Source organism: Apostichopus japonicus, chromosome 18, assembly GCF_037975245.1.
Source record: "Apostichopus japonicus isolate 1M-3 chromosome 18, ASM3797524v1, whole genome shotgun sequence".
In the NCBI taxonomy this organism is placed as follows: domain Eukaryota; kingdom Metazoa; phylum Echinodermata; class Holothuroidea; order Aspidochirotida; family Stichopodidae; genus Apostichopus; species Apostichopus japonicus.
The window spans coordinates 7,175,189-7,197,868 of NC_092578.1; the positions used below are offsets into that span (position 1 = coordinate 7,175,189).

The 22,680-nt window shown below is 37.6% G+C and overlaps 1 protein-coding gene across 6 annotated transcripts in view; it reads left to right on the top strand.

The window, feature by feature from the left end:
- LOC139958594 (rap guanine nucleotide exchange factor 4-like) overlaps positions 1–22,680 on the top strand; it is a 260,592-nt gene that overhangs the window by 202,029 nt on the left and 35,883 nt on the right. For all 6 annotated transcript variants that reach the window (XM_071955764.1, XM_071955765.1, XM_071955760.1 and 3 more), the window contains one exon: positions 2,120–2,265. In XM_071955764.1, coding sequence (XP_071811865.1) covers positions 2,120–2,265 — 146 coding nt within the window. The remainder of the gene's footprint in view (positions 1–2,119; positions 2,266–22,680) is intronic.

The window sequence follows — 22,680 nt, forward strand, 5'->3', positions numbered from 1 at the left end:
AGTTGAAAATCTAACACATTGAAATCTCAGTGGGTCTGTTTTGATTAGTTATATTGAATGTGATTCAAAGTGATGGAAAGCTCATTTTTTGAAACCTCCTTCCCTGCCCCCCCCCCCCCCTTCCTTGCCTATTTCTCTTTCCAATGGTCAACGCAAGGCCTATATTCTTAGCTGAAAGCTTTTGTCCTTATCATTAAAAATTATTGAAAAAGATGGAAATTGCTGTCAAGTTTTCTGCAGTATTTACTTCTCCCATATTCCACCCCCCCAACCTGCCCGACCCCTGTTAGCTTAAATATGTGTCCATCTAAATGATACACAAAGTGTCTAAACAATTGCAAATGGATTACTAGGTTTATAACTATGTATGTCCCTTTTATGAACCCATCAATATTCTTGTTAAGACATTTGTGCTAACATAGAACCTCTCATGCATCTGATGTAAAACAAACAATTCTTAAAGTTAATCAACCATCAAATGTTGGGTCAGTTTCCTGAGCTGGTCAGTGCTTATGTCATCAAATAAACCTTGTTGGTTTGGATGCAAAACTAAATGAGTGAATAGCTAAATGATGACTGTAGGTGAAATGTGGGATAGATCTTGTAAAGTTCTCCGGGCCGAGAGAATTGGGTTTAGAGGGCGCTGTTAAAGAATGTAATTTTAGTAAATTTATGAAGCAGAGGGATGCCATAAGTCCTTGAGACTAATGCATTACGAGTTCAACCTTAGGGTTAGCTCTCGCACTCAGTTTAAACCCGTAAGAAACTGATTTTCCAGGTATCACAGGATCTACAAAGTATAAACCAAAGCTGTGTAGCTTATCTTATGCCTCAAGCTCCCTTTGTGATTTTTTTGTGAAAGTTTATTCTTACTGCAGCTGCTTCATTAGCTAAGCTAAGGAAGACAGGTTTGGTTACGTTGTAGATCAGTTGATATCTGGAAAATCACCGTTTTTTTTTATCCGGGTATAAACCAAGTGAGGGCTGACCAGGTTGGAACCCGAAATGGGCCTTGATCATGATTTGACAACAGATAATGGAAGGTACAACAAAGAAAAAGACTTAGTAATATGAGAATGTCACTGGATATCATTGAGAATGTTCAGGCCTCATTAAAACTATGTGTAAAGATGTTTATACAGAGGCATCTTAGGCAGTGGCGGAGCTAGGGGTATTGGTCAGGGGGGCGAGAACGATCTGTAGGGGCGCTTTCCACACTATCTAAGCGGAGCGCCACCACAGGTTGGCGCGTAGCGTACAGTAATCTTTTGAGTAAAGATACTCCCTAGATCGCCGGAAATTACCCTACCAATAGGTAGATAAGAGCGCAATAAAAAAGTCAATAATCGCGAATAAGTAAAAAGTGGTAAAAAGCTGAAAAGGGCGCTAGCAGTCCATTTGAGTCTGTCAGGGGGGGGGCATCCGTCCCCCCTAACTGTATGGACGCTCCGCCACTGATCTTAGGCCAAGTAAAAAAGCAAGAAAGTAACACGTTTCTCGTCCCAGGGCTGAATGTCCGCATCCCTCATTGGCCCAGCTTCCTTGGAGCTTTTTTCGAGCGAATCACTCCAGGACTATACCCATACATATATGTAGATTGTAATCAACTAGCCAAACAAACATCTAAAGAAGACTATTAGAACACCAGAATATTTGGACTGTCACCTACATTCTGAGAAGACAGAGTGAAACCTCCCCCTGCCCCCCCCTCCCTCGCCCCGCCCCTCCTTTTGAATATGTTGAGCCGAGAAACATGGTTATTTGCTTCATCTTTGTTTACTCCGCCTTACTGAAAAACATCTCTTCTACGGGGATTCTAATTGCAAGAGAGAGATGTTGTCCTCTCCCTGAGATGTTATCGAGTGGATCTTCCTCTTATCTTTTACTCAAATATCCTCTATTTTTGTCGGATATATTTATATATATTTTTTAAATCGAACACCCTGGAAGGGTCAAGTGACAGATCACCAGTCTGAAAAGGGAGCTGTGTCTGAACATGGACTCTGTAATTTGATTTGTTTGTTTGTTAAAGTTTGAGAGAAACAATCATTTTATCTCCACTTTTCTCTGAGAGATTGTTTTTGTTTTTTTGCTTTTTCTTTCTATCTTCCGTCTACAGACCTCACGATCGACATGTGGAAGAATTAGAGATTATTTACGAGGAGCTGCTGCACATCAAAGCTTTAGCTCATCTCTCGACCATGGTAAAAAGAGAACTGGCTAAAGTCCTGGTTATCCAGACGGTAGATAAAGAAGGCACGACAAGTAAGACTTTCTCTTTGATTTAATTCATTTATTCCTTTTTTTTATGAGGAAAGGAATCTTTAATGGTCATCATGTTGTGTGTGTGTGTGTAGGTGCGTGTGTTTGTGTGTTTTGTTGATGTGATGCCCAAGCAGATAAGATATGTCAAAAAATACAACTTGGTTGGACTTCATATTTGGTATGTAAAGTCCAACCTGGTGAATACAAGAACACTATTGAAATTGGTGGGGATCAAAGGTCATTTGAGATCAACAGTGCCACTTTGGTGACCTTCACACTTGGAATATGCAATCATCTTTAATAGGGGGTAGAAGAACCCTATTGTTTTCATTTAGGTCAAAAGGTGACTTAGATTGAACTTATATCTCTGAAAGTAAAGCTAGTGTAAAATTCCATTTTGTGTGTGTATATATATATATCTACCTAAGGATAAAGAATATGAAACTTGCATTTGTGGATGTCAAAAGGTCAGATGAGGTCAACAGAGATAAAAGTCTATAACTCTTGTAATATGCCTTGGAAACAAAGTAAATTTAGGACTTCACATATATCATAATGTATATCCACTATAAAGTGAGTGCAAGCACCCCATTGTGTTTGTGGAGGTCAAGAGAGTTCAACAGGTCAAATGCTAAAGACCTTTTCTGCACTACATCAAAAGTGAAGCTTGGATGAAAACTGTACAAAGTTGAACTCGATTGTGTCTATATCACTGTTGTTACAAAGGTATTTCAAAGTGAGTTACTTGCTCGCATAATTTCTAATTATTACCATAGTTAGTCCATCGTATGGTAAAATTGGTGTTTTGAAACAAATTTTACAAAGTTTTGCTTAATGTTCAGCGGTAATAACAGGTCAATGAATAATGTATGAATATGATACAACCGAATGGGGTCGCCACAGCTCTGGTAAGTGCGTAAATGCTTCATCTTTACTATTACCGATAAATGCAAGGATTCAGCAATTACGTAATTACCAAAAGAATGATATTACAGCCACATAGGCAAGATTGCTGACAACAGTACTGAAACCTTTATCGGATATAACATTGGGGATATGAGACTGACATCTATTGTGAGTAATACAGAGTAACACAGAGTAATACAGAGTAACACAGAGTAATACAGAGTTATATATATCTATGAAAGAGACAAAAGTATTAACACTAAATTCAATTTTTACATAAGATACCCTTAAGTGTGTAAGTATGCATAACGTTGCATAACATTGAAAGCAACTTGTAAAGACATGCTTATATTTTGCAGATCTTCTCTCAAGTATAAATACACCATAATAACTTTTTAACTTTCTTTCCATAATTCCACAAAGTATCAAGAACAGCTACATGGTTTTAGATGTGATGAAAGTTGATGATAAAAAGTGAACATGTGGCTCAGCTTTGCAATAATCTGCAATGATCTTAATTTGAAACATTTAGTAACTCTTGTTGTGACATGATGTCTTGCTCAAAGTTGTAGACTTTGATTTTATACAACTCCCCCTCCACCCCCCCCCCCCAGGAACAAAATAAAAGTGAGAGGAATCATCTAGGCAGAGACTAGCTCTTGCTCTCTCTCTATATCTGTTCAACATAAAACCACTTTAGACTTTTACTGTTGCTTTTTGTTCTCTTTCACATGACACATTAGGTATAGGTTCTCCCCCCCCCCTCCAGGACCAAGGGCGGCGGAACCGGGGGGCACAGGGGGCACGTGCCCCCCCACTTTTCCTCAGGTTAAAAATGTGCCCTTTTTCTACCCAAAAAATTTCTAAATGAAAAAAGAGTTAACAAAGCGAAACCCACGTCGAATGAAATATTTCGGGAATTTCTAAATATTTACTACCATAGCCGTAGGAGCCCAATTTGAATTGGGGAGGCTGTAACGACTTGCCCGAAAAATATTACCAAAATTTTTCGCGCGCTACGCGCGCATTCAACATGTTAATGTGGATATCATATAGGCATGCATTGGTTATTACATCGCATGCCAATAACATACAATCATTTGCCGTGTTATAACCCTTCCAAATTGGTTATAATTATTCGGAAAGTCGTTACAATAATAATGATCATAATAATAATATCAGTTTAACCATTGAAAAACACAGAAAATTATTTTTCTTTCAGTATTTTCACATATTTCATTTGCTTTCATGCATGTATCGATCGCGTGTGCAGGGAATTGGACTGTATAATGATTTCACCTCATTTTGTCTTTTTCCTTGTTTCCCAATTTGCACATTAGATATTGCAGGGCTAATATGCAATGTTTCCTTGAGGGGGGGGGGGGGGGTGGTGGCGTTGATGGAGTGATGTGTATACGCAAATAAGATAATACAATAAGAGTTATAAAGGGTACTAAATATCAGGCTGCATCAGTCCAATCGAATTTCTGCTAAGTGCCCTTCGACGTTGGTGCCCCCCCAGATCGAAAGTGCTTCCGCCGCCCTTGTCCAGGACCTTTTAGAGGATACAAGTGCTAACCAGATCTTTTAAGAATAGGTGGCACTTTTCGAACCTGTGTTACAGAGCTGCATACCTGAATACATATGATTCTCTAAATCAGTACAAACAATACTACCTTGTGGGGGAGTTTGTAGGCTACCTTCTGTGTGGAAGACACTGTGACATGTCATACTGTACTCCCTGTGAAAAGTCATATTGTCCTCGCCTTGTTCAATGGCAGCAATAACTGGGATTCAGGTTTTCAAGGATTTTTTTTTTTTTTCTGTTTTTTAATTTGATTGGGGCTGTATTAGAGGGAAATATATATAAAAAAAAATACAGAGAATAAGAATAAACAATATGGAGAATAAGACCACAAGAGGGGATTTTGAAATAAAATATGGATTTGGTGAGGTATCAAATGATTCTCTGTGGAATACAGGGTGAGGTTGATATCAATGTGTCTAACCAAGAGTGACAGCTTGGATTGGTGGCAAGAGGTTGGTTGGTCATAAATTGAAATTCTGTGAGACAGGTTTTAAGCAAGAAATATGTTTGGATATTATCTTTATCATTTTGTATAAGTTTTAAATGTCATCATCAGTATTACTCCCAAATATGCTAGAAAGTCAAATACTGGTCACCCGTGTTCAAATTCCAACCAGCAGTTTATTGCAGCGACTCAATGCAGGTGGGGGTATGGTACTGTTTATACCTTTACAGGTATACTGAGTGCACTGTTCAAATTTGATTTCATAATGATATAGGGTTTAAGAAATAGCTCTTCTTACCAAATATGCTAGCTATTTGCAGCTTTGTGGGAATGGTATAGTTCTGTGGGAGGAGAGGTAAGCCCTGTTTTTTTTGCCTCCATGCTTCCCTTCCCAGAAAAGAAAAGGAACAAAATTAAGTGGTTTTCCCCCCCTTCCATTCCCCTCTGCCCCACCCCCCCCCCTTGTTCTTCTCCATACCATACCATTCATCTCGTCTCAAACCATTTATACACCAAACACAGAAGAAAATCTCATGTTTTTCTAGCAAGGACATATTGAATAGCTTTGAAAGTCAACTGGCTAATGATACAGTTCATTCAACTAGAAATAGTCCAGCCATCTGTATCAAATGAAACAGTTTCATTAATATTGCAGAGAACGAAGCTATTATGTTTAGTTTTATTGTCTCTCATTGTGCTACTCTCAAGGGTCAGGTTGGTCACATGACAGGGTCGTGAGTCTCTTTGTTTGCAGGAATTATTGCTGCCTACCCTTTAAACATTGCTATAAAGCCTCTCACTTCATTTATTTTATCTCTTTCTATCATCTGGTTAAGCTGGGAATTTTAACAGCTGAGATATTTTTTCCGAGGTGATAATTGTTCCAGATAGTCGTTCAAAGGTAAATTTACTGACTATGTAGTCCAGGTGCCACAATTGCAGATGGTGTCGTACTAGGACGGTCGGTATTTCGTCGAAGCTGTTTTACGGAGTTATTATATTTGCATTGATATTCGTTGGGGGGGATGTGTTTCAGCTACTCTGAATTGTGGTAGGTAGAAATCATTTCCTTTCCCTCTTATTGGTCAAATATTAGTGCTCAAGTATTAGTTAATTACAACTAGTATAAAAAACTTTTTTTTGCTAGAACAGCTCAAATATGGTCTAAGGGTTTATTAACCTTTGCAAAAGACTGGATTATTTTCATCTAATTTGTTACACTTTTTTAATTTTTAAGTTTCATTGATCAATTTGCTGATCTCAACAAAAGCCAAATGTCATCGCCAAAATGCCAAAAATAGTTTTTTAATAAGAATTACAGCTTATGTCAGGCGAGCATAACTGAGTATAGTCTATCATTCAGCCGGAGAGCTATTATTCAGCTCCCTGATTCAAGCTGGTGCTTGATAGCTGACTGCGTGTTCTGTAGATATCATTTGGAAATTGCAGTGGACCATCAAGCATGGTGGTAGGAAAGGGGGGGGGGTGGTGTGGGGGGAGTCAATGGGTGTGAAATGGACAATGTGTGCATATTTGTCATAAATAATTCCATATTTTGGTACAGAGAACTAAATGTTTTGCAATTAAAATTAAAAAGTGAATCAACAGAGCTTTTACGTAGTTGTATAAAATTTTACCTCGTTTTGAGATCAAGTTTGAAGGAGGAATTAGTTGCTCCGGCAAATTATTATGAACATAAACAGTATGAATTAATTAAGCACCTGAGTTTTCAGATGGGTTGTTTTCTTACGATGAGGTCTACCGAGGAGCTTAATCTCTATATAACTTGTTTTGTAACCTTAAAAGAAGATGATTCCAAAATTTAAACTTCATTGAAGGTAACATTTGCTTGCGATTTGGGGTATCAAATATGAGTGGAAGAAAACCTCAAATTTGAAGGAAAAAAAAATAAGATTCCAATTTGAAACATTGCAAGGCATTCCCTAATCGATTGGATTTGAGATTTTCAGAGGAATATTGCAGTTATCACTTTCCTCTCACCCCTCCCCCTCCCCCTACCTCCTCCTCTGATGTTCTCACACTCACACAAAATAGAATTACTATGAAGATTTTGTAATTTTGTTGGGGGGGGGGGAGGGGGGAGACCTCATGTAATAATAAGCCAGGAATTATTACAGAAACTAAAATAATTCCGACGATCAAACAATTTTGGTGTAATCATAATGGATCAGTAATAGGTGCACACTATAGGATTTACCATTGAGATATTATATTTTTTGTACTCAAATACTTAATTGCCACATACTACCCATAATAAGCCGGGAATATTTTATCAAACCACGGAGGGTAAAACAACTCCGACGAAGAAACAATTTTGTTGTAAATCATAATGGATCAGTAATAGGTGCACACTATAGGATTTGCTATTGAAATATTGTGTATTTTGCAACCAAGTGCTAAATTGCCACATACTTCATCAAACCATGGAAGTTATTCTAACCCACATCATTAAACAGTTTAATTATATTCATAATGGATCAGCAATAGGTGTGCACTGGAGCCCACCCACCTCCATTATGGTTCTAGTAATTTACCTTCACATAATTCCTTTAGGAATGATAATAATTTCCGCCTTCACCAACAGACTTTATTTACAAGGATAACCTTGTTAAGTGTAACCAGTCTTTATCTTATCCCCATTATACTATCAAAACATTGAGGACATTTAGCTGTAGGGATCCAACATAAAAGAAAGCTTTCCTCTAACACAACCTTGAATTTTACCCTACTTAATTGGTTAAAGGTTGTCCAAATTTTAAAGTCACCTTAAAACAGTTGCCATAGGGATATGCAAATAAGGAGTAGCCAGCTGTTATGATAAGTGTCCACAATTAAAATCTTGAAGGGAGTTTTATTATTTGGGAAACAAATAATTTTTGTTGGCATTGGGTGGTATTACAAGTTAATGGGACCTCCATTGTGGAATAAAAGTAGCTAATCTGCAGAGGCTGGCTGTTGTCAAGGTAATGTGTTCCATGATAGTAGTAGTGGTGCCTCTGATATTGCTACAGTAGCATTTCTCTAAAGGGTCTATACTGTGAGTGAGACATCGGATTCCAGACTGTTTTGTTAATGGATGTGTGTGTGTGTGTATGTCATGCAGTACCAAGACAAAGTGCACAAATGGAATAAGTTGGGACATCAGCCGTTCTTGATCTGAAGATCTGTCCAGAGATTAGGAAAAGAGCAACTTGTCGAGACTGTTATTAAAGACTCGGTCAAAAGTAAAGATCAAGATTTGTATCCATCCGACCAGGTAACATCAGTACTCTATAGTATCCTGATTATTGTTGAATGTCTTCGGAAGGGATATGCCAGGTACAGGGTATTTATTTGAGGAGGGCGTTGTGGTCAAGTGGTTAAGGCAGTGGACTTGTGATCTAAGGATTACAGGTTCGAGCCCTGGCCAGATCATTGCGTTGTGTCCTTGGGCAAGGCGCTTTATCTCCATTGCCTCTCTTCACCCAGGTGTATAAATGGGAACCTGCGAGGTAACTTGTAAATATACTGTAGTTGCGTGCGCCGGTTTGTGGCTGCACCCTATGGGAAGTCCCCCGGGGGACACGTGGTTGTGGTGCACTGTGGTGCCCCAGGAGAGATTGTCTGAATTGTGCACACTTTGGTGTGTGGGTGTGACAAGTTACCAATGACCAGGGGTTAAGTTGTAAAGTCGTGTGAGGAGGCATTAGCCTCATACAAGACTGTAAACCTTCAACTTTAACTTTAATATGCCACCAGACAATCTCATGATACCGTACTTCTGTGTATTAAAAGGCCGTCAATAATTAGCGCCAAGGTTTAGCACGCTAAAAATTCCTCAAAGTTTTTCAAAGTACTGTAACTTTCCTGGAAGATTTGGTCCTCAGAAATACTCTAAGACATTTAGGATTGTTATAATAGACATTAAGTTAATATCTCTCAGTGTGGGAAATTGTTTTTAGAGTAGCAGTAAAGAGTGCTTGTTGAAATTTGAGCTTGGGTGGCCATTATCTGACTTCCTAGCATATTTGGGGGCAATACTGATCACCTTTAAGAATAGACTTCCAAATAGCAACTCTGGATTTTTACAAATTTTGACATCCCCCACCCCCCTCCCCTCCCCTTCCCCTCCTCTTTTTGAAAATGACACATTGACTTTCAGTGAGTGAAAGACTTCTCAATCATTGTAATACTGGCCTTTTTTTAGCTTATCAGTATTGACCCCAAAATATGCTAGAAAGTTCAGTAATGGTCACTGATGCTTCGAATTTCAACACACACTTTTCCCTCACCCTCAGAGCAAGGGAGTTGTTCCATAACAAACTCCCTGCAGGCTCAAAGTAATTTTCCTGTCACTGAGTTGTCTAAATTGACACTTCTAAATGTCTGGCAATCATCTCGAGATCCAAAATCACCTGGAGAGTGCTTTTCACAAGTTCTAACAATTTTTAGGGGGATAAAATTTTGAGCCCATTCTGATGATCTTTTAAAGGAATACAAAGCAATTTCGTCAGCATGCATATTGCTATGTTATTTATCCAAATTGAATATGATCATAACTTTACTAAAATCAACACCCATCCACTTGATAATACTCTTACTTTCAGCTGTTAAACTTCCCTTCAACCTCCCTCCCATCCCCCTCCCCCTTACTGATCTTTTTACTTTTTCCAATTTTCCATTCTTCTTTTTCGTCCTCAACTAGACCCCACATCCACATTCATGATTTTCACAGGTTCAGTCTCGCCACTGATGACTATCAAGAAAAAAGAAAGAAAAAAAAATTACACTCCAGGCAATGTTTCCTCTCATTTCCGTCATAGCGGATTACCAGTCCTATTTCTAAACACACCGCTCTCTGCATCCTGACATAGCTTTTGTGTGGCTTTAAATTTCCTGAATAACAACTCTTTTTTTCGGGGGTGACTTTTCACAAGTCTCTTGCTCACTTACAGACTTTTATTTTTCTCTCATTTTTTTTATGCATTCTTACTTCGGAGGGACTATCTCTGTGAAACTGTCGTAAGAACTGCCAATTAGGTGAACGAACCGTACGTAACCGTTGAAGTGGACGAGATATTATTCCACTTTCGTACCTCTTTACAATTCACCACGTCAGTAGTAGACAAATTAGGCGCCGGGACGACGTTTATAACTGTAGACTTGTCACAGGATTTTCACTTTCTAGTTTTTTTCATTTCTGAGCTGCAGCTAAGGTAGAAAAGCTTGAGAGACAGACATAGGGAATAAATTAGTGTTCATATTTCTTATAGCAAGTTTTCAGGCTTATAATTTTGTGTCTTTATCAAAAACATAATTAAAAACATTGAGAATCTAATGGCTTTGTGCTAAAAACTATACATCTTTGCTTTAATACGTGTACCAATTTTTACTATTTGTCATAGCATTTTGAAATGCGATAGTTGGATAAATTATTCCCTACAACATGAGAGTAGTTTTACAATTGAATCCAATACGGAAAATTTGGTGTCCCTCAAAATTATTTGATTTAGTTCATGATAATCCTGGGCAGGGGAGTAGGAGACGGGGGGCACTGGGGGAACGTCCCCCCCACTTTTGTCCAAAATAACAAATGTGCCCCTTTGATGAAGCACTGTCTTTTGGATATCTTAAGCCTTTGTTAATATTAATATTTTATTTGAATTATTTATTTTTAGTCTGTACATGCTATTTTTAAAATGGCATCCCATATCTATTTGTAGCACGGTTAACAATAAACAATCTCAACAAATAGTATTGATAGCATACAAACACATATATATTTAAGTGATATGGCCAGTGTGTATGGGTTTATAGCATAACGAGTAGTGGTTGTGGAATGAGAAAGTGCCCCTCTGATGTTGTGCCCCCCACTTTTTGGAAGCTTCCTACCCCCCCTGCACCTGGGTAGGATTTTGGTGAATGACAATGGTTTTCGATTAAAATGGCATAAGAATACAGTCATCACTGTGAGTTCACAGCATTCCACTGATACAGAACCACCGCACCAACACATCATGACTACACTCTCTGAAAACATTAGAAGAGCACATTTAATGTCCCAGTAAATAGATTTGCTTTCAATGGATCGAGGCATCGATTCCCACTAAGAAATATATGAAAGTAGTTATTAGGACAACCTTGCGTGCAGACCTAATTTATAACCTGAATGTGCCTTATAGAATGCACCATTCCAGGCCTAAAACCCCCAGGGCCACACCCTCTCCTTTTAAAGAAATCTTGGAACTATAAGAGAATAGTAATTTTGGTATTGTTAATGTAAATTCTAGAATGCGAAAAAAAAATATTGGAAACACTTGTGCAGATGGACTTCAAGTGATACCTTTTAGTTTAGTTTTCCATTACCAGTTACCTAAGTAAGGATCCTCATAAAATATGGCCAAAAAAATTTGGTGTCACATGATCATTCTTTCCTTAGGTGATTTCCAATCATAAGTCAAATTGCTTCACATTTTGTTCACCATGGAGCTGCTATACTTGATCCAAGTAGCTGCTACTCAGTGGTACAAGAAGCTGCTACATTTGGTCCAATTAGCTGATTTTAAAATGTTCAAATTAGCTGCTACTCAATAGTCCAACTAACATATATTTGCTCCAAGCATGGAGCTATAAACAGATTATAGCTCCATGTCCAAGTAACAGCAGGGAGTTGTTATGGTTATAACAGCTCCTTGCTCTAAACACAGGGTGGGGTGGGTGCACAGTTACTTTATGTAGCAATTTATCTTACTGTGTGACTGTGTGATATATGCTACATTTACATTATCAACTGAACTCATTCCTATCCATGGACCTTCTAAGAGTAGCAGCTCCTTGCATGGACCTTCCATGCTCATCTCCTTAGATACTAGCTAGGGTGCTTCATTTTCTGCTTGAGGGCGCTCAGCTGCTGTCAATTTATTTGCTTGAGTGAGTTTAGAGGTTCTTCCCAAAGTCACTAAAAATGCAAAAGAAGTTACAGAAAACATGTAGGTGGAGAGCTGTCACAGACTACCCAGCTGTGTTCCAATTACTATTAGCATGTATGCATTAAGCTTTGACCAAAGAGGCAGTCACGGTCTTGCCCAATTTAGTCCGGCCTCTCATTTACATTTCATTACAACTTTGTTACTAATGGATTGTGATTGTCAGTAGACTTGCGAAGGATTCGGCGAAACCTCTCTCTTGACCGAAGTATCGGTGTTTGTTTCATCTTACCTAATTTCATGAATTATGCATCATCTTCCTCACCCAGAATCCTTATTTCATTCCATTCGCTGTCAGTGACATAAAGACAGAGAAAGTTAACCCAGTTGGGACAATTTTTTTGATACTGTACCGTGATGTCCCCGCTTCCGAGCACTCGTAGTGTCAGTATGAGCAGTATGAATATCATGTTTCTATCAGATCAAGGTTAGGAACTGTTTGTACTGTCGATACGAATGGTTTGAAGCATGGTATGGAAGGACAGTTTAGAAAAGGTATTAACATTAGAAAACTGTCCCGAATTGCTGGAGAGTTTGTTGTTGTATTAAATATTCATGATAATAGTACAGTATCTTTTTCTCTTAATTAATTAATTATCTTGAGTGATAAGTGCAATCTGATAGATTGGCCTCAGTTGTAATTATAGGTCTATTAGATCTAGTAGAATTATTGACCCAAATATTAAATTTAGCATATTAAACATGTTTAAAGCTCTACTTTAGGATTTATGGGCAATGCCCCCCCCCCCCTTTGGCACCTTGCTTTCAGATTGATGGCTCCAGAAGGTATCATCTCTGTATTTCAATGGCTTTGATGGATTTTAAACCAGAACTCAAACCAGCACTAAAAAAACTTAAACCAGAACTCAAACCAGCACTAAAAAAACTCAAACCAGCACTAATAAACTTAAACCAGAACTCAAACCAGCACTAATAAACTTAAACCTGTACTCAAACCAGCACTAAAAGAACTCAAACCAGCACTAAAAACTTAAACCAGCACTAATAAACTTAAACCAGAACTCAAACCAGCACTAAAAAAACTCAAACCAGAACTCAAACCAGCACTAAAAAAACTCAAACCAGCACTAATAAACTTAAACCAGAACTCAAACCAGCACTAATAAACTTAAACCAGAACTCAAACAAGCACTAATAAACTTAAACCAGAACTCAAACCAGCACTAATAAACTTAAACCAGCACTAAAAACTTAAACCAGCACTAATAAACTTAAACCAGAACTCAAACCAGCACTAATAAACTTAAACCAGAACTCAAACCAGCACTAAAAAAACTCAAACCAGCACTAAAAACTTAAACCAGAACTCAAACCAGCACTAATTAACTTAAACCAGAACTCAAACCAGCACTTAAAAACCTTAAATCAGAACTCAAACCAGCACTTAAAAACTTAAATCAGAACTCAAACCAGCACTAAACAATTTAAACCAGAACTCAAACCAGCACTTAAAAAACTTAAATTGGAACTCAAACCAGCACTTAAAAACTTAAACCAGAACTCAAACCAGCACTAGAAAACAAATCAGAACTCAAACCAGCACTAGAAAACAAATCAGAACTCAAACCAGCACTAGAAAACAAATCAGAACTCAAACCAGCACTAGAAAACTTAAAGCAGAACTCAAACCAGCACTAAAAACTTAAAACAGAACTCAAACCAGCACTTAAAAACTTAAATCAGAACTCAAACCAGCACTAAACAATTTAAACCAGAACTCAAACCAGCACTTAAAAAACTTAAATTGGAACTCAAACCAGCACTTAAAAACTTAAACCAGAACTCAAACCAGCACTAGAAAACAAATCAGAACTCAAACCAGCACTAGAAAACAAATCAGAACTCAAACCAGCACTAGAAAACAAATCAGAACTCAAACCAGCACTAGAAAACTTAAAGCAGAACTCAAACCAGCACTAAAAACTTAAATCAGAACTCAAACCAGCACTAAACAATTTAAACCAGAACTCAAACCAGCACTTAAAAAACTTAAATTGGAACTCAAACCAGCACTAGAAAACAAATCAGAACTCAAACCAGCACTAATAAACTTAAACCAGAACTCAACCAGCACTAATAAACTTAAACCAGAACTCAACCAGCACTAAAAATCTTAAAATCTACAACATATTTCCCCCTCCATATCCAGTAGAAGCATCCGAGTAGTAAGAAGTAACAAACTGAAAAATTGTCATCCTTTTTAATTAAATTTGTTGCAGATTGCATTTGATAATACACCCTTTCTAAATTCCTCTGAAAATCACACCTTCCCAGTGGTACATTCTCAACAGAATTTATTTAGCTAAATATAATCATTTTCTTTAAAGCATATGTCTTAATTCCTAGATTGTTTTCCTAAAATTCATCTTTCAATCCACAACACTTTATCCGCTCAGTTCTTGATTTCTCGGTATAATTTTTAATAATTGACAAAAGTTTGCGACTCGGCCTTGCTATTTACTCTCAGGATGGAATTAATTAGATTATGAATCGGCTAACTGTATTATTTTAATGTTCCATCTCAGATCATTGCTAATGTTCCTGCTTCGTACATGACTTGTTTATAACCATAATGCACCTCCCTCTCTGACGTATTACCGTGTAGTTACGATCAAGTAATTACATTAGACCCCCTCGCATAATTGAATAAATTGGTCAAAGCACTTTTCCCTGGTAAAAAAAGAAAAAGAAAACTGTAGCAAAAAAATATTCCAAGGTCAGAAATGAAATAAATTTTGCACAAAATTGTAACGAAATACTCACGTGCTCCATTGGTTTGTTTTTTCACTCTAGCGCAGAATGGATCATTTATAATTTATTTACCTGGGGAAGGATCGGTTACACTCTGTGACTTTTAGCTAATTAACTTCCCATCTCGTAAACACATGCATCGATACAATTGCTGCACTTTTGCTACAAGGTCGCACTGACTACTACGGCCTTTGGGTTTAATGTCATTTGTGTATTTTATAGAGTTAACAATACGTATTAGGTACCAAAATGATATTTTCTTTAATTTACACCCTTGCTCAGCAGATTATTATATTTATCTATGATAATTAATGTACTGTAAACTAGTCTCGTTGTATTGCTTCAAACAATATTGTAATCATCATGAAGTTGACACTTTTTGTTGCACCAAATTTTGAACACTCTTTTGGGCTGTTATTGTATGAGATTGTTGGTGTAAATATATCTTGTTTTGGTCAGACGCGTAGCCAGGAATTTGCCAAGAGAGGGGCGAAACTGTAGATTCGGCATTGCAAACTATCTAAGCTTGGTGGCGCTACGCCACCATGGTTGGCGTGAAGCGAACAAGAAAATTTTGGCTGAAAATGCCTCCCAGATCGCTGGAAATGGCACTTCCCAGGCCTTGTAAGTTGCATCATAGCATTTTCTCTTTTGAAAATACTAGCTACTGTATATCATAAAAACATTAAAAATTTGTTTTAAAAATATGCTCAAGGGGGGGCGGCTGCCCCCTTCGCCCCCCCACCCCTTGGCTACGAGCCTGGTTTTGGTCGATAAAACTAAGCTGAAAGATTATCCTCCACAAATTAACTGCAATAAATCACATACTGAGACGGTATATTGTCAATGCCATTTAGATGGATCTATCCACATTAGCAAACTGTCAGTCAGTCAGTTTCCATGGTAACTCGTTGAAATGCTCTTTTTCAATTCTATAAATTGCATTTCTGTTTAATTGAGTCTATAAATACACAGTCCTGACCATATCATGTCAGTTGCTCAAATGCAACACAAAACTCAAAGGAGGGAAAACAAGAATTTGTATGGCCTCAAGAAATTACAAATTTGTCAACAAGGACAAATGATGTTGAAAAATGTGTTCCAGCTTCCAAGGGTGGTCTGTTGTTAACATGAACTTGTTTTAACAAGAGCATGTTTTGCTTGACTTGATGGTATTAATATATAACAAGGAGTCAAATGTCATCATCTCTGAAGCCTTAAAAGGAGCAATAAATTCCAGAGATTAAGCATATCTAAAAAGGTGTCAATACCTCGAAACCCTCATCAATAGCTGTAGGACTATTACTCATTACCCCTCCCCCCCATCCCACCCCCATTCCTTTCATGGACTATATCATATGAAGACCAAACTCTGCCTGAAGTCACCCCTATAAACAATTTAATCTTGACAGGACTTACTCTCTTTAACACTCTCAACACTCCAACAATATATATATTTTGTGTCTCTCATTTGTATGTCAGAAGTGGTTGCCATGGAAATACGGCCATACAGCTGCTTTAACTTTATGTCTGTTCTAGTACATGAGCATACTCATTATCCTTTCATCTATTGTCCTTGTTTTCACGACGGCGTCTGTAAATATCTTCCGAGTCAAAATAGGAGATAAAAGAGTCCCTGGGATTAGATCCTCCTCATCCGTTAATTGAATCTCCGCGGAATCGTCTGGGGAATCGATTCCAATCGCAAGTCCATTATTACGGTTACGAGGTTTGCTCGGTTCGGGGTTCTGACGTTCGGGTCGAACGATTTGAACGTCTCGATCCTGTTCAAGAAGCAAATTTCGCCGACCTCGCTGAAGCGAGTAACTTTAAAATGGCTTGATTACGGTGGCATCGATTTTTAAGTCTTCATTCAGGTCAAGTAGCTATGAAAGGAACCAAACGTAGTCAGAAATCTCTTCTCATTTCCTAGGCATCCATCGGTCACCTTTTGACATTAAAGATCTGCCCCCGATGTAGAGAAGAATGATCTTTACAAAGTAGAGAGATTTGCGATTATCGGGTACTGACTACTGAGTGATATATATATCAGAGAGCGATTATATCTTAAGGCAAACTGATAAGAGGTTTGTGTGCTCTTGCCATCTAATTGACTTTTCTTCACGGAGGATCCGATCCGAATGTTCTACAGTATCTCAGGATGGCTGTGGTTGTAATTAAGTCCCGTTAATGGTTAGATTGTGGGATCAACCGGAAACCGAGAAAATTGTCATTTTATCTGAGTAGCACATGCGAGGAGCTGGTGTTTTACTTTGACATTTCAAAACGAGATTCACCAGTCATGACTCCCTACACATAGTCTTATATTTTGCAGACTCCGAGCAGAGCATAACTTGCGTTGTGAATCCCAAATGTGGCCGCAGTTTTCTGTAAACGAATGTCTCGCTGAAATTGCCTCTTTTGGATCTTTGAATTAAGCAGTATACAAACTGTGGTACATTCAAGGTTTAATGACTCTTGCGATTGGATTTTTGTTTTTTTTCTATGAATATGCATAGCTCCTAGGATTTCATTACCGGTTGATGACTCATGGGATTGTATGCTTTTTCTATAAATATGCATAACTCATACTGGGATTTCATAATACCTGTCTAGATATCGCTGATTTTAAATTTGAGTGACGGCTTTTGGCTGGAAGAATGAATTCAGTTTGAAATTTCAGCTATTGATTTATTCTCCAGTTTGCCAGAAGAAATTTCAAGATGGGAAAATTAATCGGGAAATGTGGATGAAAATAAAATTATGATCAATTCAAAGTGCTGACTGAGTTTTTACTCTTGTCAAATGCTGAGGTGATTTCTCATTCAGTTGATTAACTTTTTAAACTTCATTTTCATTGGTGTTTCTTTTATTCAGGTTAGATCCGTTTCTTGACTTGGTAGATCCATTCTCACAAAATGACTTACTTTTCACCCGTACGTACGTTATTATTAACTAACAGTCGTGACAAAAAGTTGTGATTCATTTGTACCAATTAAGCCACTGGGCAATTTGTTTCCGAGAACCAGTTTTGGAGTGACAACAAATTAATCATATACGCTTTAGCAGATAGAATTCATACAGATTATGGATTTAGAGCTGGTCAGGAATTTAAAAAGAATTTGGTATTCAATGATTTTAATATTTAATGATATGCATAATTAAGACATGCCATGACAAACTCTCCTAAATTAAAGGTGGAAAGATTTATCCATGTAACAATATCTTCTTCTGGATCAGTATTTTCACACCTTAAATGGTGATTGTGAAGAAACAGCAACTCAGGATTTGTGGAATGGACTGTCTTTATAGCGAGATAAAAGCAACATTTCTGATCTGTTATTTTAACTTGGAATGACCTTATCTATTCAGATCTGCAGGTAAAAACACTCTTTTCTCATTTCTCATTGGGCATGATTTTTGTTTGTTTACTTGTAAGGAGGGGGGGGGGATTGGATGGGATGGGGTAAAGGTTTGCGGTTTGGGGTGTTGTAGTAATTCAAAGTCTCGTTTATGCTTAGCATCCTTTAGTTTCAAATCTTTAGTTTTATTTATTCTTTAATCAGGACATTCTCTCCAATCCTGAATTATATCCCTAAGCTCTCTCCAAACTTGCATATATTCTTTCCCCAAAGACTAGCAATTACGATCATACTTTATACACATTTGGTCAGATACATTGTTTATTTTTCTATTATCTTTGGGATTACTTCAGGGGCAGATCAAGGGAAGGGGGGTCCAGAGGTACAGGGCCCCCTAATCTGAAAAAAATATCTGCCACTAAAAATAACATGCAAAAATAACATATGACTTACAAAAGGTATATTTTTTAGAGGAAAAAATTTAACATGCTTTGTGCGCTAGCTATCCTAAAAATAGCAGAATGCTCTGTCAAGGATCTATTTATAAACTGAACTGGGAAATCATTGTCAAATGTATTTCTCGCAGACGCCATGTCTTTTATTCCAAACAAATGTCAAAATGTCAAATACCCTGATTCTGAAAGAGACCAAAAATGTGCCGTGTCATGATGCAGGACAAAAATTATCTTCTATTTATAAAAGTATTTGTACAGTATGTTTAATATTTATACTGAAAATTTATCCTTGTTCCCGGGAAAATAAAAATGTCCTTACACTTCTTCCATATTTTATCCTCCCCCAAGCAGCTGTTAAATAAGATTTTGAAGATTTATAGCATTGAGTATGGCTAAATCTTATTAAGCAACCTTTAATTTCGGCCTTTGACATTTCGGGTTCATTATCGATTTATGAATGGAGCTTGGCGGTCTCTCTCTCTCTCTCAAAAAAGAAAAAAAGTGTTGACAGAAATTTGTTAGCTTAACATACCCCCAGGGCTGTTATGAAAAATGAATTGTGACCATTCACATCATACATGTGAGATTGGATTATATATTAAACTTAGCGTGCAAAGCTATCACAAGGTTGAGGTTTCTCTTCGCCCAGGAGGCGGCAGCCACCGCACCACGCCAAAGCCCTTCCCTTGTTTGCGGATCAAACGAATTGCAGAGCCGTCGGTCGCCTATCCAAATAGAGAAAGGTTTATTGACTGTAGAAAAACCAGTAGATGATGGTAACTATCGTCAAGAACCTCTGGAATTTCGTGTCCCTATTAGCTTTGGGAACTTGCTGATAGGAACAACAAACACTTCCGTGAAATTCTTTTGATTTCAAACTCGTAATAAAAAAAAAAGAGAAAAGATTTGCTGCTCCAAAAAAAGCAGTTCAATGCTCTAAGTCACACATATATAGTGTTTTATTGCATAGGTGAAATGGTCTTTGGTTTTCTGGGACTCCAGATTGCTTCTGAGTTATTTGTTTGAGAGTTATAACCTGCTGTTAATGCAGTGGTTGGTTAGTCGTTGAATGTGTGCAAGCTAGCTGTGATTTGTTGACATCTGTGTCTAACAAAGGACATTTGACAGTTTGAGATGGACCATATAACCACATCAACCACGCGCGCAGGGGAAACTTCACGATTCGTCACAAGAGCGACATTTAGAGATATTAGTCTTGTGAATTCTAAGAAAGAGTAACTTTGTTAATAGTCTTGTCAGCCTGGGAGGCTTATCATTTATAATCTTGTGAGCATGAGTGGAAGAGTTTGATGGTTTTAATACTTGAATGCATGTTTAATCAGGGAGTTGTTGGTTTAATCATCTTGTTTTCTTGGCAAGGAACAGTCTAGTTTAAACAGGTTTTCTGTGTTTCCTAAGTACTCGTGGTGCACCCGCTGTTATTGTTTCAGTTCAAAATGTGTTTTATGGAAATATATTTGGAATATAATATCTGTGTTAACGGCTTGAAATAAGTCTGATATTGGTAAGTAAAATTTACTGCCAAGTTTGTTTCTATTCTTTCCAGTATTGGGAGACATGTGTAAAATGGCTAGGGTGAGATATGGGTGAAGGAAATGACTGAGTGTAAGGGGGAGGTGGGGGAGATGGGGGAAGGAGGGGTGGGGGAGTAGGAGAGGATATATTTATATTGCAAGATGTAGGCTATCTAGTTGTACTGTATTATTACAACCACATAACCCTCCTTAAAATATTCATCATATGCACTGTGTGAGTTAAATTGTTCACTAAAAGTGTTAGCATTCGGTGTTAACACTATAAGAAAAGATTTAGCTAGTGGTTATAGTGTTAACATTCTGCGTTAACACTATAAGAAAAGATTTAGCTAGTGGTTATAGTGTTAACATTCTGTGTGTAACACTATAAGAAAAGATTTAGCTAGTGGTTATAGTGTTAACATTCTGTGTTAACACTATAAGAAAAGATTTAGCTAGTGGTTATAGTGTTAACATTCTGTGTTAACACTATAAGAAAAGATTTAGCTAGTGGTTTATATAGCCTTGTATAGTTAGTTGGCAAGAGCAAATCCAGGATTTCTTAAAGTAGGTCAATCTGTAATAAGTTCAATAAATATTGGTTGTGCTTAGCCTTATAACTACTTTTAATTTTTGGGAGAGTTGAAAAGAGAGGAAGATGTACACACAACCCCCCAGAGTCCCCTTCGTTTAAGTTGCTTAAATGTGATGATCTTTGAAAAATGAGAAGGTTTGACCTTGGAAGCTAATTTTACCAAAAAATGTTTCATGAAGTAAGGAATTAATGATCAAAAGTATAAAAAACAATTCTCCGCTGAAGACAGATTTCATTCATCTATTCTGTGACGCCATGCCTCTTGATTTAAACAAGCCAATGAGAGAACCCCTTTTAACTCATACTATCACTGTTATTTTCAGTCACTAAAAGACATGTGTCATCCATGAACAACACCGATGGTACATCAAAACATAGTGAAAAACATAACATCAAATATCATCTTATGTATATTTCCCTTCTCGGTTCACACATAATCACTTTAATGGATTATTGTCATTTTCAGTCAGTGAGGAGAATATGGCTTTCATATTCATATGTTTGACTAATTGAAGGAGATGTGTGTCATGGAGAGAGAGAACCATTAAGAAAATTAGATGAGATTAATTAGTGATTAATTTCTTAGCAAACTCCCTGGATGATTAAAAATCTGAATAAATTAAAACCAACTACTCGTCTGGTTGGAAAGGTGACAGGGTGTGAGGGGATGTCAAGGGGGAGGAGGGATAATTTCTCCCCTTCACTATGAATGTTCTTTCCCTTTGAGAGAATCAAAAATTGCAGTTGTTTTAATGTTTTTTAACCCTATCCCACTCCCCTCCCTCCCCCTCCCTCATGCCTTTATTTGGAGGAAAGTTCCTCTTAACTAAATGTGATACTACTACTGTATGTACCACTGTTCAAGTACCATAGCACCCTAGCTTATACAGTGGCTTTGTGAACATGTTATGAGATTCTCCTAAACTGTCTTAAAGATGAACGATAGTGATTTTTCAGCATCGACGAAAAAATACGATTTTATTCAAGAGTATTCTAGTTGGTTTCCATATTACACATGTGAAAATTCAAGTCAATCCGATGTTGGGAAAGGCTTAAAAAAAAATCCTAAACTCGTTGATTTTTTAAACAAAAATTGGGCTTTTCGCGAACAGCGATATGATGATCACGTGATCTACAGTGACATGTGACGTCATTATGATGATAACAAAGTGAGCTCGACGTAGTGTACTTCAGCAGTGTGCACTTAGTGTGTACGTTTAGTTGCAACCTACTCTATATTGGACTCGACAAACAACCTAAAGCAGAGAGGAGATTTGATACACTGCGTGAGACATTTAACGGTCTAATTTTAACAAGGTGTTATTGTTCCTGCTTTTTCTTGTCGTTTTAGTGAAGCCGACTGCCCAATGTAAATTACGGAATAATCGGTCATAGAGCCATCTCAGGCCCAATTGAAATTTGCGTGTTGCAAGGTCACTAAAGTAAAAAAAAGTTTGAAAGATTGATGCTTTTATGCCGCATTATTTATATATATCCCGATAAATGCAACAGTAAGTGTTGGAACTGGAAGACATGTCAGACGTGAACAACCTAATGACTATGTGAGGAGAGAATCCACGTGCAAAAATGTGTGTATGCTCGAGTGAAACAAAACATTGTGTAAGTATTACTATAGCGCACACTGTCACTTATGTTTGCACAGTGTGAAAGTACCGTTTGCGGACCTACGTGAAGTCGGGCTAGAATACGATTCCTCCTGAAGCCCAAACCACGAGGCATGCATGTGAATAAACGCAATAGGCATTGCATG